Raw genomic sequence first — 19,496 nt, 5'->3', positions numbered from 1 at the left:
TACTCAATGGCCATTCTCATACCTGCCCAGTAGCCACGTCACGGCAGCCTCATTGTACTGGGTCTTACTCTATATTACTACCTCTTTCATGGTTTAAAAACCACATATATCTGGGAAAAGAGAGACCTACCATTAAAAGGATAAAAACACCTGTGGCTAATTGGGGAGGAGGGCCTGGAAACATGGTCAGTCAAATGCACATAATCCACACACATTATATACAGACAAAGAAAAAGACGTACATGACAAAACTTGCAACAAAAAAAAAAAAAAAAAAAAAAAAAAAAAAAAAAAAAAAAAAAAAAAAAGGAAAAAGGTAGTAATATAGAGGAGAACCCAGTACAATGAGGTTGCCAGGGCAGGTATGAGAATGACCATTCTGATATGTAAAACACCTAAAAAATTAGATTGTTTTTTTTTTTTTTAATTGCAAATGACTTTCCAAAAAGCTAGAGAGTAATTTGAACACATCGGCCAGTTGTGTTTTTGGAGTCAAATAAACCTCTTTGGTTATGTAAAATGGTATCTGGTACGGTCAGCACAGGATACGTGTTAAAATATCATGTTTGGACTTCAATATCATCATTAGGACCAAATAGTACAAGGTCATGACTCCAGCAAAACTTGAGCGTGTGTTCTAAGGTGGAAAGATAAAAGGTGAACGGATTTTGTTCCCAAGTCTATTGGTTTCCATCTCACCCACCGCAGCGCTACAAATGTCTGGCTCCCGACTTCTGTCTCCTTAGGGATTAATAAATACACTTAGCCAGGGTAGATGAGCAGATTACAGGAAACCTGAGGATGATACCTGCCGGTGACTCATCTCTTGGCCATTATCTACCTAGAGCCTCTCGTAGAGAAGTCCATACACGACCAGCGAGATGATGAAATCCACCTGTGGTCTCATTAAAACCTGATCACCATGTATGATGTTGACAGTGGCTCCATCACTTAGCGTGTTGCCTCTAGGTGTGCCGTATTTACACTTGTGATCAGTACGGATAATGTGGGATGATCTTACCTGCACCAGGTTCATGCACACAAACCACAGGAAATTTCGGTGCCTGGACAGCTGCTTGAGGTATTCTAGAAGGGTGATCTTTTTCTCTGTAGACTCCGAGGACTCGTCGATGTATAATCTGGGGATAAACAATCCATGTTAGATAACACAATCATCATACATAGTTACAGAGATTCATAATAAAAACATCCGACAAGCACCGGCCTGAAGAATGGCAATAACGCACCACTTCATGGGTTTGTGATTTCTCTTCATTGGAACGGTTCCTGCTGCAAGAACAACATACTTTCAGGGAAACAACTAAATACGGTACATTATCTGGGCGTAGAGCGATCTGAGCTGCTCTATAGTGTGGACCCCATTAACAGACTGTGGTCATACACAAGAGAAGTGGAGTATCGCATTACAGGGGGATATGTTCGTTGAGAAGACTTCTCCGGTAGTGGCTCATTTCCAGGGGAAATAAAGTACCAGGGTGCATTTACACTGGGCGACTTTCTCCATTTAATGATCGCTGATCGGCTACATGCAGACTAATGAGCGGTTGTTTCATATCCGGTTTAGAGGAACCTACCGCAAATCCATGTGCGCAAAACAATCTTCAATTATGACTAATCTGTGCGCATAGAATATCATTTTCGGTGGTACATTACCTGTTTCTACAGGATGACGTGCTGCCGAGAACAATGAATTTTAAGTAAGCCTTATAATTTCACCCGGCAAAGTGTTTAGTATGTTGGCCGATTATCTGCCTGCCTAAACACGCTGACAATTAGGAAAGGAGAAAAATGCTTAATAATTGGCCAGTGTAAATACACTATTAAAGAGTGTGTTGGCACAGAACGACTGTGCAACCCAAGCACTAGTGCTCAGTGCACCCTTAGCGTGGCCAAACAGGTCCCATCTTCTTGTTTTCCATCCATCTCCGGCCTTTCCTGACTCCATAAAGTCAGAGCGGTCAATTAAAATAAGGAGGAGGGCGGCGAAAGAAGAAAAAAAAACAAGTATGTAGGAATGTGCATTAAGCGGTATGGCCGCCCCAAGGGCGCACCCAGCGGTTGTACTTGGTTTGAACAGTCATGCTGTGCTGACAGTCCCTTTAAGTATGATGAATTTGAAAATGCCCGATCCAACTTTCTTTCAGAATTTGACCATCAAGGAAGAGAGCCAAAAGCACAATATAATGCAGTTGAAATCAAAAGATTTCATCTAATGTGTAATGACACAAGGGGATTATCTGGGACTAAGATACTGCTTAGAAGACATGGATATCAGGTTGGTGGGGTCCAATACCTAGCACCCCCACAGCTGTACCTGAGAACAGCCACTACACAATATACGGCGCGGTTTTGTCTTACTGCACTTTACTTCCAGCAGCCACAGCACCAAGTATCAGCTGAGTAGTGAGGGCGCTGGGCCACCACAGACCTGATACTGATCACCAACCCTAACAATAGCTCTTCAATATCTTAAAGGGAACCTGCCACAGAAATTTCGCCCAAAACCTAAAAGATTCCCCCTCTGCAGCTCCTGGGCTGCATTCTAGAAAGGTCCCTGTTATTATTGTGCCCCCTGTCACAAACCACCGGGGGGGTCACTCAGAAATCCCCCGCGCTGGCTACCAGTACGTCACAATCGGGGGGTAGCAAGGGGGCGTCCCCCTCCTTTATACCTCCCGACCGACAGACAGAGCACGTGACGCGCTCTCTAGCGCCCCTCTTATAGTCAGGCCAATTATGGAATTGCCCGACAATAAGCAAGGAGGCCGCTATACTACTTATGCCGATTATTGAAGGGTCCCCGGTGAGAGGAGGGTATATATTCCCCCGACCTCCGCGGGCGGAATATATAATATCTTCCCGAATCTCACTGGCCTCCCCACAATAATCCTTGGCACAACTCGCTGCCACCAACCGCTTTACGGTAACTATTAGCCGAACACACAGACGTGGGATTCAAGATCGAGATAACAGAACAGCCCAAGATTAATTATATAATTTAATCAGCCTAAAGCACACTAGAAACTACAATATATACAATAGGGAATCTACAGAATATACATATGTCAGAGTACAGTTACAGATAAAGCATGGGTTACAAACAGGTATACAATTACATCAGTTACCTTGTGTGTCTGGCCACAGGGGGGCGCTGTAGACCAGGTTTCTAGGATTCTTCCTCACAGGTCTTTCCCAACCAGGCCCCCGAGCAGAAGAACGCTGGAAAATGGCCGAAGTAGGGTTATCAACCTGGGCAGATCCAGGTCCCCTCCTACCTTAGTGACCTCACAGGGAAGCACTGCCACTCCCCCTGCATGGATCAGAATTATCCAGCAAAGGGGATTTTGGCTATAACTTTGCCTGGGAGCGTCGTAGGCAGACGCCAATGCTCTCATTGTGACAGTTATGAATTTAGCTACAGAACGAGGGGACTCATGACCTGTCTGCCAGTTCCCCATTGGCTGATATCACGCCTGGGGCATTTCCCAATGTCCTGTTCCCATAAAAAGGGGGTGCCGGCATCGTCCACATGCGGAGACACCATTTTTATGGTTGCCATATTTATCGGAAATATGGCTTGCGAGATATGAACCATTTTTTACTGGAGTCGTTCTGTCTGGCTATTTCCATAGCCTTGCTAACTAGCTAGCAGCTCCTACTACAGGGTGACGGCAGGGAGTCATCCTGTGTCCATTGTCCTAAAGCCACCTAATTTCCATATCACAGGACATGGCCATGGATTTGTTGCTAAACCAGTTGTGTGAAGGGAAGGGGGTAGTGACACCAGGAGAGGGCTTCCTGACATGACTTGAATGTCATGATTTATCGTCATATCTCCGGATTTACCTCACATTCCAGCAGCCACAGCACCAAGTATCAGCTGAGTAGTGAGGGCGCTGGGCCACCACAGACCTGATACTGATCACCAACCCTAACAATAGCTCTTCAATATCTTAAAGGGAACCTACCACAGAAATTTCGCCCAAAACCTAAAAGATTCCCCCTCTGCAGCTCCTGGGCTGCATTCTAGAAAGGTCCCTGTTATTATTGTGCCCCCTTTCTGAATAAAATAAAGACTTTATAAAGTGGTACCTTTTTGTATGCAAATTCTGTAAATGTGACACGGGGGCGGGCTGCCTGATGGCCGTTATTCTGCCTCCTGCCGCTTTAGGCCGTCCCCCATCGCTCATTTCCATAGCTGTGGACGCCGCCCAGTGCTCCACAGGTCCCCGCGCATGCCCAGTGTCCATCTCTCGTGGATGAGCACTGTGCCGCCCAGTGTCACCGCTGGTGACGTGCGCGCAGGCTTTAGATTATGGGAAGTGCTGTGATGTTTATTACCAAGCAACCGCCCATAATCGCGGGACCGCGCTTACCCCCTCGGCCTCCTTCGTTCTGCGCAAGCACGGTGCTGCTGACCCCACGTCACCTCCTTCCCATCTATTTCCTGCCTCAGGGCAAGATGGGAAGGAGGTGACGTGGGGTCAGCAGCATTTTCTGCTGACAGGTTCCCTTTAAGTGTTGGACGAACCCAATAATTACTTATTTAGATTTGGGAAATTCTCTACAATTTATTTTGGTTCCACGTGAACAGTTCAGTTGCTTTTTTCTGTTTGGTTGCAATAACAGTTGGCTCCATAGTAAAAGACACACCTTATGACAAGTGTAGGAATTCCTTGGATGTCGTGCATGATGTCACGTCACAAGGTGAAAATGATAATGATTGCTGGAGGAGCGGCTCTTAAGAGGATACTTACAAGGGGCCGATATACAATAGCCGTGATTAACAGGTCACTTGGAAGAAGCTCGGACACATTCACAGATCATTTGTAGGACAAGTTGTTATGGGAATCCGAGCTTAACCTCTTCTGCAAACACCGGTTGAGGCTAACCATTGGTACCTATAATCCTAATCTCTTCTGAAAGACGCCTCTTTATTTTTCCATACTGAACATACACTGATAAAACAGTCGTAACCCATTAGAGCCACAGAGGTCTTAATGCGGCACAATAAGGAGTGTCCTGGTGTCACTCAAGCGTCACCGTTTCTGTAGCAAACAATAGTGCGAGCTTCTTCACGCTAAATGCAACTAGGAGGACAACAAAACAGAAGAAGAGTCGCTACAGCTCCACATGAGAGGCTTATGTCCACCTAATGGTAGGTTTTGTTCTGAAATACCGGCATTTCAGAGACACAGTTAAAACAGATGTGACCAGTCCAATGATTTCTTTTTCCCACCCTGCTCTAGTTAATTGACTAAAGGCCCTGTCATACATAACGAGATCGCTAGCGAGATCGCAGCTGAGTCATGATTTCCGCGACGCAGTAGCGATCCCGTTAGCGATCTTGTTATGTGTGACACCTACCAGCGATCAGGCCCCTGCTGTGAGATCTCTAGTCGTTGCTGAATGGTCCAGGCCATTGTCTTCAAAGGCGATGTTCTGCTGGGCAGGACGCATCGCTGTGTTTGACACTGTGTGACAGGGTCACAGTGACTGCTTAGATCGTTATACGGGTCACTACTGCGACCTGTATCGTTCCTGCATCATTGGTAAGGTCTGACTGTGTGACATCTCCCCAGCGACCTCCCAGCGACTTACCAGCGATCCCTATCAGGTCGCATCGTTTTCAGGATCGCTGGTAAGTCGCTGTGGGTGACTGGGCCTTTACTCTCCCATATGTCTACATAGGGAGAGACCTGTCAATCATCTGGACAAGGGGCGGGGAGAAGCTCGAACTATTTCTATTTCTTTCTCTGAAACACATTTTCAAAATAAAATATACCTGTCTGCCATCTTACAGCCGGGATCTGATGTTAGAATAATGCATCAATTGACAGGTTCACTTTACATTAATATGGACATAGGATATTTACTTGGACTGTTCTTAAAAGGGAAGATATCATCAGAAAACAACCTGTTTAAAATTAGGCTTGTGTGATTTTGGCCAGATTTTTTTTACATATATCATGAACTTTATTAAAAAAAAAAACAAACGAAAAAAACCCAAAAAACTACAGAGTGAAAAGTGCAAGATAAAACACACTGAGTTATTAAAAAAAACAAAACACAAAATGATTTGTTTTTTAATAACTCATTTTCTATTTATCTTGCACTTTTCACTCTGTAGTTTTGTTTTTTTTTTTTAATAACTCAGTGTGTTTTATCTTGCACTTTTCACTCGAGCTTTTTTTTTTTTTAATGATGATATTTCCTGTCCTTTCAGGAAGAGTTTTCAGCAGACTCCTTATCATCAGAGGCAGGATTATAATGACCAATAACACCTTTATTCACAACTAATAACACATGATCCACCAATCACAATAGGCGGTCACAGCTGACCCTGCTCCCCTCCCTTCAACAATTTTTTGCACATGCTCATTAAATGCTTCAATACAAAAGATAAGGTTGGTATCTGACCATGGTAGCTAATGTGCAAGTACTATCTTCCTGAAACAAAAGAAAGATAAAGATAGAGTATAAAAAAGGCCCCAGTGCCCAGAATGAAAATTGCTATTTTTTTTTCCTTTTTTTTTTTTTTAAAAATACAGATTGTGTTGGGGGAAAAAAGAAAAAAAAAAAAAAACAAAAACACATTGCCAAACATTTCAAATACATAAATACATGTATTCTTGTTTAGAAACTACTTCTGATTCAATTTATATGTTTATGGACTATGTTTTTACTATTTTCTGACTGCAATAAAATCATTAATAGACTTCAGTTAATTAAAAAAAAAAAAAAACAAAAAACAAACATTTTGTTACAAAACCTTTAACCCCTTCACGACCCTTGACGGATATATCCGTCACGGAGCGTGTGCCGTTAAGCCCCGCCCCCTGCCACGGGCAGGTTGCGGCGATCCGCGCACATAGCTGTTTTCAACAGCTGACGTGTGCCTACATGTTACGAGTGGAATCGCATTCCCCCCCCCGTAACATTAACCCCTTACATCTCACTGCCAAGTCTCTGCAGCGAGATGCATATGCGTGGAGCCATGATTTTCACTTACCGCCGCCCCCACCGGACGTCACGTGCGTGATCACGTGACTTTCGGTGGTTGCCATGGTAGCACAGGGTCATGTGATGACGCCTGTAGCTATGACGAGTCACTTTCATTTTCACTCGGCCCGGAGCCGAATGAATCAGGATGTGACCGTATCCTCTGTTTACAGCTGTATAGCTGTGATCAGCAGATAGCGATCAGCAATCCGCTTGCTCTGCACTATAGCCCCCTAGGGGGACTAGTACAATAACAGACCTAAAAGTTCAAACCACACCCCCCCCCCATTGAAAATTAAAGGGTAAAAAAAAAAATATATATAAATATATATATATATATATATATATATATATATATATATATATATATATATATATATATATATATATATATATATATATATATATATATATATATATATATATATATATATATATATATATATATATATATATATATTATAAATTATATATATATCAAAATATAAAATCAATTAATCTGATTGGTAAACGGTGCAGTGGCAAAAAAAATTCCAAACACCAAAATTACGTTTTTTGGTCGCCGCAAGTTTTATGCAAAATGCAATAACAGGCGATCAAAACGTAGCATCTGAGCAAAAATGGTACCATTATAAAGGTCAGCTCGAGACGCAAAAAATAAGCCATCACTGAGCCATAGATGCCAAAAAATGAGAACGCTACGGGTTTCGGAAAATGGCGCAAAACGTACGATACTTTTATTGGACAGGCTTGTGAATTTTTTTTAACCCCTTAGATACACGTAAACCTATACATGTTTGGTGTCTACAAACTCGCACTGACCTGAGGCATCACATAGATACATCAGTGTTACCATATAGTGAACACAGTGAATAAAACATCTCAAAAACTATTGTGCGATCACTTTTTTTGCAGTTTTTCCACACTTGGAATTTTGTTGCCATTTTCCAGTACACTATATGGTAAAACTTATGGTTTCATTTAAAAGTACAACTCGTCCCACAAAAAACAAGCCCTCATATGGCAAGATTGACAGAAAAATAAAAAAAGTTACGGCTCTCGGAAGAAGGGGAGCAAAAAAACAAAAAACGAAAAAACGGAAAGTGCCCGGGGGCTGAAGGGGTTAAACAATAGGTTAGGAGAGGTCATCAAAGTCTGATTGGTGGGGGTGTCGGACCCTGGCCAATCAGCAGCGGGAGCAGGTGACCGGAAATGCTCAGTACCGGAGCTGCCCCGTCAACTGATAGAGTCTGTGGCCGGGCACTGCACATCCGTCTCCTATTGATTTGAATGGGAGGTGGATGTACAGTACCCGGCCACTATCAGAAGACGAGGCAGCTTCGTAGTGGAGCATTTCTGGCCGCCTGCTGCTGCCAGCATCGAGATCAGCTGATCGGTGGAGGTGTCGGGTGTCAGACCCCAGTGGATCAGCCATTGACGACCTATCCTTAGAATAGGACATTAATGCTAAAATTAATGGGCAAACTCAAATACTCAGTCAAACATCTATCTAATGTGTACAGACAGCATTATGATCAGCGATATTCCCAACACTATAATCACCACTGATTCGCAATATCCAAACTCTTCTTTGGGTGGTAAAATCCTTTAATTGTTGTTACTGGCCAATACAGTGGAATCTTCGTTAACGAGAACGATCCGTTCTGGGACTGTGCTTGTTAACCAAGGTACTCGTTCAGCAAAGCAAGATTTCCCATAGGAAATCACTGCAATGCAGACAATTCGTTCCACAACTTGTTAAAGGTCCCATCCTGGTCCCCTATTGTGCAGTCACACACACACACACACACCTTTCCTTCTGTTCCCTCGCCAGCCTCCTGGATCTTGTAGATCGCTGGTACAGGATGTGTATCGGGTAACCATCGCGACCGATGCTGGACCTTCCGCTCCCAGCGCGCTGACGTTAAAGACAGGAGCCACTTGCCTCTGATTGGCCAGCTGCTACTCAAAGGCAGCGCGCTGACAGGTGAATTTCCTCCCTCGTCGCGATGGTTATCTGATACACATCCTGTAGTGGCGAACTACAAGAACCATGAGGCCGGCGATGGAACGGAAGGTGAGGTAAGCTTAATATGTGCACTTTCCATTCCATCGCTGGCCTCATGGTCCTTGTAGTTCACCGCTTCAGGATGTGTATTGGCAACCATTGTGACGAGGGAGGAACTTCCCCTGTTAGCTACTCAAAGGCAGCGCACTGGCCAGAGGTGTGTGTGTGTGTGTGTGTGTGTGTGTGTGTGTGTGTGTGTGGACTGCAAGAGCGGGTTAGAGCGCGGTGGATGTACAGAACCGGAAGTGTGTGTGGTGAGTATTTTGCTCGTACGTCAAAGCTTGCTCATAAACAGAGTTACAAATTTACAGCAAACTTTGCTTGTTAAGCAAAATACTCGCTAACTGGGTTACTCGTTAAGCGAGGTTCCACTGTATGTTAAATGGCAAAAACATGGCTACACAGCTAGACACATTTGGACTTTAGGAAACTTCGCCATCGTGTCAATGATCTTTACAAGGATTTATTTTCATGCCATAGTAAGTGGTGGTATAGTGCTAGGACAGATCAATTAGTGATCAGTAGTGTTCCCTATAATGAGGGGGTCACATTGCTGTGCAGAGAACTGCTGCGAAGATGCTTTATACACAGCGGGCAATGCCTTCAGGCCCCCTCTCTGCAGGAATCTGCAGCACAGCCCTATTCATTTGAATGGGGCTTTGTTGCATCTCTGCAATACATGAAAACACCAGATCAGCTTAATCCAAGAAGTTGGTTCAAGGAAATGCCATATCATCATATACGCACCACTCTTTAAATCTAATCATTTTCACTATAATCCTAATTTGCCATTTCACTTACTCCTTTAATAAGCAATCCTGGGTGTCAGTAGATTGTCCTCCCTTCTGAAAGCGTTGCCTGAGCAGCCACGTAGAAACCGTAAACCCAAGTGCAGACACCGCTGCCAAGATCACACAGAATATCCGAAAGGAGAAAAAGTCTTCTTTATTCCACACTGTGTAAGATGCAAAAACCGACAGCGAGCCGATAGCGCTGAACAGCGAGCAGTGAAAGTTCAATCTCGTCCTCTCGGCAGCCGACACCGCGAGGTCTGCCAGCAAGGCATTGTGGTTCAAGTCTACCATGGTGAGGAAGCTGTCATACACACAGAGGCAGATGAGGAACTGCAGACCGGGATGAGCCCAGGACACCCAGAATGCCAGGAACGAAAGTGCAAACAGTGGACCATTCCTGCTCAAGGCACTCAGCCGCTTCAGCACCACGTCAGGAGTGGAGACGTCCACGCTGGACCTGCAGGACAAGAAACCACAGATCAGCGGCATCACTGCAAAGGAGTCTATAGATGCACCATCATGGATAAGTGGCTGCAATCATAAAATGCAATTTCCTAATAGATAAAATAAATAAATATATACAACAATAAACAACAACAACAACAAACACACAAGCTACAAGCAGGCTCAGATTTTTATGGGGATGGGGGAATGAGTGGCTGCCAGATGCCGCTGGCTCCTCTCCCAGGTAAACTAAGCCAAGGACGTGTGGAAATCTAATGTGCCTATTCTTCACGCCAGCAAACAAGGGGCTGGGGGGACGTCCAGCTGCCGCCATACTGATAAGATCAATAAATCCACACTAAATTTGTGGATTCAGCTGAATACAATCTAAGGCCATGTTTATTCACATCTCCAGTAATCATCCGCTAGAATGTCAGATCCAAAAGGCAATCGTTTTGCAAAAATGTTGTGCAGACAAACAGGGGGGGGGGGGGGGGAGGGGGGAGAATGGATCCAGTTGACACAAGGTATTAAAAGGGAACCTGTCGGGTGCAATATGCACCCAGGACCACGAGCAGTTCTGGGTGTATATTGCTAATCCCTGCCTAACAGTCCCTGTATACACTAGCATAGAAAAAAGGATATTTAGAAAAAGTATTTCTAAAAATCCTTTATGATATGCTAATGAGTGAAGGGACTAGTCCCTGCGCTCATTAGCATATCATAAAGGATCTTTAGAAATACTTTCTCTAAAGATCTTGTTCTCTATGCTAGTGTATACAGGGACGGTTAGGCAGGGATTAGCAATATACACCCAGAACTGCTCGTGGTTCTGGGTGAATATTGGACCCGACAGGTTCCATTTAATATTAAACCTATGGAAAACAGATCAGTTAAATAGCCATTTTCTTGATCCAGTAAGAAAAAAAAGCAAAACCAAAAACACAGGTCGTCATATGAATGGCCAATTAATGGATCAATTTTCTATAGACTTCAATGTGAAATAAAAAAAAAAAAAAAAAAAATGGATCTTGTTGAAATCAGTTTTTTTGTGCAGTTAAACAAAGTTGAATTTGCTCTGAGATAGAGAAAGAAATTATAATAAATAAATATATATATTTATTTTTTTAAATCAATAGATTGCTACTGAATCCGGATGGATGATTGATTGACATGTAAACAAATATGGCCTAATGTGTCCGGTCCACCATAAATAATCAACAATCTAAACGACACAATCAATTTTGTTTTGTAAAGGTCTATATTTTGGGTCACAGGAGAATTAGATTTTCGGGTGGCTGGTCTATATTGGGTTGTGCGCACACGGCGAATTTCAGATACCGGAAAACCCTCTGCCTTTTAACTGCAAAACGACACTTTAGGAAATGCCGGCAGCGTTTCAATATCTCATGCAGTGCAAGCCGCGAGCTGAATGCTCAGGTTGCTTCTTTTATTGGTTTTGTAGTTTTAAAGCATAGTGTTAAAAAGAAGTTAAAAAACTAAAAAAATAAACAAAAAAAAAAAAACACAACACTGAACATGTTAACAGCAAATCCTTTTTGCATTGCAGTGCATTTTTTTAGTTCTCTTTTAAGGAAAGTTCCAGGTGGAATCTGCCAGAAAATGACATTCTGTGAACATATCCTTAGAGGGGGGTTTCTAGGAAGACGTTTCTTTCATCCCTATAGCCTTGCTCTGGGAAAAGTAATAAAAATAGCAATTTTCACCCTCCCCAGGTCCAATGCTGCCTCAGCACCGCTGTCCCAGTTTTCTGTTGCAGGCTGCAGTGGCACAATTGTAGCGCATGTGACCGCTGCAGTCAGTCAATCACTGTGCTAAGGGGTGACACCAATGTAGTCATGAGACTCTTGAGCCCAGTGATCAGAGTAATTGAGTGAGTTATAGTGATGAGGCCACTGCTGCAGCTTGTCAAAAAAGACTGGGGACAGCAGCGGAGAGGCGGAACTGGAGCAGCAAATCCTGTCGCTTTTTACTACAGCAAGCCCATAGAGGGGAAACCCCCCCAACCCCAAAAAAAAACTGCTAAACTAATTTGCTTGCAGCAGAAATGAAACTGAAGGGCAACAAGAAAGTCTGGGTATACAGAGGAGGCTTAGAATGATTTGGTGAATATTAGAAAATTGCTAAGACTTACTGTTTTGCGTTCAGGAAGATCTGGTCACTAAGCCATCCAAATAACGGGTCATTTAGGCTGTTCCAGATCAAGAAGACAGTCTATGAGAAGAAAAAATAAATAGATAAACAAATAGATAAATAAAATATTTGTACAAAGTAAAAGTTGCAACTTTTGGGTTCTTCTAGGTCAGAAAATGAAAATGTGGGGCTTATGCCTAAGGGAAAAAGGAAGAAGATTGTGACAAATACTGTGACATTCATATTTAACACACCACCACAAGCAAAGACCAGCTCAATCTATTGGGGAGGGCGGGGGGGGGGGGGGGAACAAAAAAAAAACAAAAAAAAAAAACAAAAAAACAAAGAAAAAACAAAACAAAAAACAGAACATATGAAAATATAAAAACAGAGGAACAGTAAAATGATGTTTGAGGAATGTTTTATACCTCAAACATCATTTTACTGTTCCTCTGTTAATCCTCCTGGAAACATAATTAACAACACCTCTAGTCAAATAGTCTATGTACCTATATACCGGTAGTTTTGCATTGCTAGCAACGATCGGACTAAATATTAGCGAGTGCTGAGAAATGCGCCAGATTTCAAATTTATTCATATATTTCAAAAGAGGAAAAATAAAAAAGGGATGGAAGGGACACTAAAAAGAAGAAAGAGGGGAAAAAAAAACAAAAAAAAAAAAAACACCTTTTTATTTTTGAGGCTTGGTACTTTGAAAGCAGAAATATATGAGGAGAGCTGCTGGGTCCTCTATAAAGTTGTAAAAACCTGTTTTTAAACAGTGAGTCCCTAAACTGCGGTCACACAGAATTACACGGTGCAGAAAACCCATTGGTTTCAGTGGCTGCTAAACACCTTGTTTATGGCAGTGAACTCGAGGCTCCAACTATAGGGCCGCTCTCACACTGTTTCTCTCCCTCTTCACTGGTGCAGTCGGGGCTTCTGTCCAAACCCCCAGCAAAACGGGTTTCGGACATATTTGCCGATGCGGCCACTGACTATAATGGTGAAGACGGAGTCACCGTGTGCTCGGTCATGCACCATTTTCGGGAGTGTACACTTACTGGAGGTGGACACCCAGTTGCAGTCTACTAAGTCTGGTTGTCCATTTCCAATAGGCGTATATTCCAAAAAAATGGTGCACGACAGAGCACACGGTGACAGAAGACAGCTGACAGATTCCCTTTAACCAATATAGTAAATAGTTATCTGCCTTTGACGTTTGATGGCTCAATTGAGCGGATAAACAATGTAATGATGGCGGCCTGTGATCTGAGGTCACTCGGAGCTCCACTGTGGGATGGTTTTATGATATCTCTTGAATATGGAGCGGATAGAATAACAGGTAGTTATTACTCCAGGCCTATCTATACATTTAGCTGTTTAAATCTTTGATGTCTTCAGTGTCAGGCTAACAAGTTATGGCCATATTGGTATGAAAGGCATGTGCTAAGTACACAGCGCAGCGGTTGGGATGGCCGGAACACAGCGACAGTGATTTATGGCGTTATTTACAGAAAACCTTGTTCTGCAGGTCCATAAGACGCAGTGACAGTCATGTGCAATACTACAGAGGCGAGAACCAGGAAACAGGAGCTGTGAAGCTTAAACACAAAATCCCTATCGCTTTGTAAGTCTAACTTCACAAATATATAAATGGAAGGAAGTTATCAACAGACCCACACCTCATCCCCCCCCTCCCTCCATGTTCTACAGTGCCAGTCTTCAGACCCTGTTCGTAGAGTACTAACCTCCCCTCGACAGCGACGGCCGCCAGCCCTTCCTCCTCCCATCGGCTGCGACGGCCGCCAGCCCTTCCTCCTCCCATCGGCTGCGACGGCCGCCAGCCCTTCCTCCCACCATCGGCTGCGATGGCCGCCAGCCCTTCCTCCCCCTAGGAGTTGACGGGCCACCAGACCTGCCTTTCCTCCAGAGCGATGGACACCAGACCCTCTCCAGAGTGACAGCTACATGGCCCCTTTTGCAGTGCTAAATAAACTACCCTTCACCATGTCTATCACACCTCACCCCCTCCCATCATGATCAGTCATAGTCACCCCCCTAACAGTATCATCTACCTTGGTGCTAAGCCCTGCTCCAAAAATGCCATCTACAGTCCACAACTCTGAAAATGTCAGCCTCAGTGACCCCCCATTTCCTTTCAAACTCTGTTTAAGGCTATGTGCGCACACTAGAAAAGTGATTTTTCCTCAAGAAAATTTCTTGAGAAACTTCTGGGAGTTGAAGATTACCGCATCAAAAAAAAAAAAAGACGCACCAAAACCGCGGGAAAAATGTATGCGGTTTTGCCGCAGGTTGGTCCCTGTGTTTTTTTTTATAAATAAAGCATGTTGAAAAAGAGAAAATAAAAAAAAAAAAGTCATTTCCTTCTGATATAGATAGAGTAATAGATAGATAATGGATAGATATATAGAGAAAAGGATAGATAGAAGGATAGATAGAAGGATAGAGTCCCTGTGAGGACACTGCAGTTCTCACGGTCGGTAGTGTGTTTACATTACCGACAGTGGGAAATGACCTGTAATTATCTCTGCAGGCTCGTCGCGAGGCTGCATTCAGTAGTGTGTCAGTCGCAGCTGGATGCAAGCATCGTGGGACCTACGTGGATTACGCCGGAGCTGTGTGTTGGGGGGGGGTTAATAAAGGGGTGAAAGAGGGGCTTTTTGTCTTTTATTTAAAATAAAGGATTTTTCGGTGTGTGGGTTAATTCACTTCACTTACGGGTTAAATCATGGAAGCTGTCTCAGACACTGCCATGATTAAGCCTGGACTTAAATGGCAGCGATCCGCTGCCATTTAACTCATTATTACCCTGATTGCCACCATATCATGGCAATCTGGAAGAGCCGGGACACTCCGGGACTGCCGCATAATGGATGCGACAGTCCCGGGGCAGCTTCGGGCTGATATTCTCGGCTGCGGGGGGGGGGCACTAACCATGGCCCTCGCCCTCCCCAGCCTGAGAATACCGGGCCGCACTGTGTGTTTACATGGCCAGACGGTAAAAATACAGCGGAGTCCACGATTTTTTTATTTTTGTTTTTTTATATGTCCGTTTGATTTGTATGCGTATTCTATATGTCTGTGTCTGTATGTAAGTGCGATCTGTGTGTGTTCTATGTCTGTGTCTATGATGTGTGTGTGTGTGTTTGCTCTCTGCTCCGCTTCCTCTTACTGTCATAATGACATCACTTCCCTGCAAAACACAGGCAGTGATGAACATTAGGTCCCGAAACCGCAGCTATACCGCACATCATTTGCTACTTGCGGTATACCCGCGGTATTTTGCGATTACATTACAGTGAATGGAGTGAAATACCGAAGGTACCTGCGGAAAAGAAGTGACATGCACAGTTTCTCAAAACATTTTCTCAAGAAATTCTGCAGAAAGAATTATTTTGAGAAAAAAAATGCAGTGTGCGCACAGCTATTTTTTTTTCCCCGTAGGTTTTGCTGGGAAATGTCTGCAGAAAGATTACAAACATTTCTCAAGAAATTTCTGCAGCAAAAACGCGGGTAAAAACGCAGTGTGCGCACAAGGCCTAAAGTAGGTTACCTATATGCAACATTTTTCTGCTTTCTCTCATTCTATAACGCACAGGATCACAATACAACCAGGAGTCAGGTCATATCTCTTCCTGATCGTATTAAGCTTTAGAGCTGCAAAGTGTTCTTATGTAACTATATGCAGACATAGGTGTACACGGCACTAACCTCTCCAATCCAGAAGGACAGCTTGTCGATCTTGTAAACTGAAACAAAGGTGTCCACGTAGTAGAGAAGGAAAACGTTGTGCAGGACGGAGAGGAAAAAGGACAACGAGCCGTACAGGACGGCGGTGGGAAGGTGGAAGACCCCGGCGACGATTCTTAAGCCCATGTTAGTTTACTCTGGACGGCGCTCTGTCTACGTCGGGTCATCCATACTGTATATGGCCACTACAAATCCACCCCATCTGTCCTCCTGCAAAACAAAATATCAATCATTACCAATAATTGTATCACATGTACTACAATCGTATGTGCAATTCTCTCATCGTGGATCACAACCTACTACATGTACTTGAACCAAAGGCTCACGCAATAACTCACAGAAAAAGACACTGCCACGTTGAAATCTGTTGGAAAAGACCAAGTTTTGTTTGTTTTTTTTACATTATTTCTTTTTTTTTTCTCAAAGAGAAAACACCACCCCATGGAAAATGTGGACGTGTAAAGTTCAGCAGCGGACAGGGTGACAACGACAGCCTGAAGGAACATCAATGACGACGACAGCCGGAAGAAACATCAATGACGACGACAGCCTGAAGGAAGGATCAGCATTTCTTGGTCTATGAAGGCCGAGATGAGAAGAATTCATACATCAGCACTTAGGAATTCATTTCGCTGGTGGTTACAATGATATTTCCTTTCTGCGTTTGTGAAAATTCCTATAACTCATTATCGCTGCTACAAAAATGTAACTTTCTATCAAGAAGCTGCAAAAAGGTACATGTAGATACCTAAAAGGTCAGCTTGTAGGCTACGGTCACACTTGTCTGCCACATTTTGAGAAATGGATAAAACAGAATTACCGTAATGCTTAAAACAGATCTGCTGCTTAAAGGGAACCTGTCATCAGAAATGTTGCACTAAACCAGGGGTGGGGAACCTTTTTAATGCCGAGGGCCATTTGGAATTTTCTACCAACCTTCGGGGGCCGCACAAAACTATCAACTTAAAATTACCCTGCTATACTTAGTCAAACAATTAACTCATCATGGCGGCTGAAGCTTCTTGTTTTTGGTGCGGCTATATTATTCAATATTGATCTTATTGCTTCTCACAACTGTTTTTCCACGTTTGTGTCAGCTGGGACTGCTGTAAATACATCACAGGAGATGCTGAGGGCATATACATCACAGGAGATGCTGAGGGCATATACATCACAGGAGATGCTGAGGGCATATACATCACAGGAGATGCTGAGGGCATATACATCACAGGAGATGCTGAGGGCATATACATCACAGGAGATGCTGAGGGCATATACATCACAGGAGATGCTGAGGGCATATACATCACTGGGGAGGGCTGGAAGGAATATACATTGCTGGGAGGACTAGACATCACTGGGGAGGGCTGGGAGGACTAGACATCACTGTGGAGGGCTGGGAGGACTAGACATCACTGTGGAGGGCTGGGAGGACTAGACATCACTGTGGAGGGCTGGGAGGACTAGACATCACTGTGGAGGGCTGGGAGGACTAGACATCACTGTGGAGGACTGGGAGGACTAGACATCACTGGGGAGGGCTGGGAGGACTAGACATCACTGTGGAGGGCTGGGAGGACTAGACATCACTGGGGAGGGCTGGGAGGACTAGACATCACTGTGGAGGACTGGGAGGACTAGACATCACTGGGGAGGGCTGCGAGGACTAGACATCACTGGGGAGGGCTGCGAGGACTAGACATCACTGGGGAGGGCTGGGAGGACTAGACATCACTGGGGAGGGCTGGGAGGACTAGACATCACTGGGGAGGGCTGGGAGGACTAGACATCACTGGGGAGGGCTGGGAGGACTAGACATCACTGGGGAGGGCTGGGAGGACTAGACATCACTGGGGAGGGCTGGGAGGACTAGACATCACTGGGGAGGGCTGGGAGGACTAGACATCACTGGGGAGGGCTGGGAGGACTAGACATCACTGGGGAGGGCTGGGAGGACTAGACATCACTGGGGAGGGCTGGGAGGACTAGACATCACTGGGGAGGGCTGGGAGGACTAGACATCACTGGGGAGGGCTGCGAGGACTAGACATCACTGGGGAGGGCTGCGAGGACTAGACATCACTGGGGAGGATTATATATCACTGGGGAGGATTATATATCACTGGGGAGGATTATATATCACTGGGGAGGATTATATATCACTGGGGAGGATTATATATCACTGGGGAGGATTATATATCACTGGGGAGGATTATATATCACTTGGGAGGGCTGGGAGAAATATAAGGACATTGCTAGGGGTTCTGACATACCAGGGGGGCACATTCAGCAGTGTGGAGGCCGCAGGGGCATAGGCAGCAGTGTGGAGGCGACAGGGGGACAGGCTGCCGTGGGGAGGCCACAGGGGGACAGGCTGCCGTGGGGGAGAGTGAGGAGCACAGGCTGCCGTGGGGGAGAGTGAGGAGGATGAGACGCTGCACGGAGCACAGGCTGCAGTGGGAATGCACAAGGAGGACGGGACGCTGCACGGAGCACAGGCTGCAGTGGGGATGTGCAGGGGCACACACAGGCATGGGAGCACAAACACACCTGTCGGACGCTGAGGTAGTAGCTTCTCTTCTGTGGAAAAAGAGCGAGTTGAGCGCTTACTCCACCCACAAAGTACGTCCTCACGCTAGCATGAGGACGTAAGCCATACAGGGTTTAAAGGGCCAGCAGCAAGCAAGACGCTGCTGCCTCCCGAGCTCTGTGGACTGTGGAATGTGCCCGGGGGCCGCAGAAAAGGTCATGGCGGGCCGCATACGGCCCGCGGGCCGGAGGTTCCCCACCCCTGCACTAAACCTAAAAGCTTCCCCTTCTGCAGCTCCTGGGCTGCATTCTAGCAAGGTTCCCATTGTTCTTGTACCCCCTTTCAGACCAAAATAAAGACTTTATAAAGTGGTACCTTTTTGTATTCAAATCTTGATAATGGTACACGGGGGCGGGCTGTCTGGTGTCCGTTAGTCTGCCTCCTGCCGCTTTAGGCCGTCCCCCATTGCGCAATTTCATACCTCAGGAGGCCACCCAGTGCGTCCAAGGTCTCGCGCATGCGCCGTGCCACTCTAGCGGGACTGCAATGTGCACAGTGTGACCGCTGGTGACGTGTTGCGCAGGCAAGAGATTATGGGCAGCGCTGTGATTTTCATCAGCAAGTACCCGCCCATAATCTCGTGCTCGAGCTTTCACCGCCGCCTCTACCGTTCTGCGCAAGCGCTGGCCAGATGACCCCACGTCACCTC

General features: G+C 45.0%; 1 protein-coding gene across 2 annotated transcripts in view; it reads right to left on the bottom strand.

The window, feature by feature from the left end:
- The window catches only part of SLC68A1 (solute carrier family 68 member 1), a 48,166-nt gene that overhangs the window by 18,986 nt on the left and 9,684 nt on the right, over positions 1–19,496 (bottom strand). For both annotated transcript variants that reach the window (XM_075352314.1, XM_075352316.1), the window contains exons 2-5: positions 16,219–16,467; positions 12,485–12,564; positions 9,893–10,342; positions 1,022–1,139 (exon numbers count right to left, since the gene is read on the bottom strand). In XM_075352314.1, coding sequence (XP_075208429.1) covers positions 1,022–1,139; positions 9,893–10,342; positions 12,485–12,564; positions 16,219–16,383 — 813 coding nt within the window. In that variant the 5' untranslated portion in view covers positions 16,384–16,467. The remainder of the gene's footprint in view (positions 1–1,021; positions 1,140–9,892; positions 10,343–12,484; positions 12,565–16,218; positions 16,468–19,496) is intronic.

Source organism: Anomaloglossus baeobatrachus, chromosome 5 (assembly GCF_048569485.1).
Source record: "Anomaloglossus baeobatrachus isolate aAnoBae1 chromosome 5, aAnoBae1.hap1, whole genome shotgun sequence".
Lineage (NCBI taxonomy): Eukaryota > Metazoa > Chordata > Amphibia > Anura > Aromobatidae > Anomaloglossus > Anomaloglossus baeobatrachus.
The sequence above is the reverse complement of the archived record's forward strand: the minus strand, read 5'-3'. Positions and strand labels throughout refer to the sequence as shown.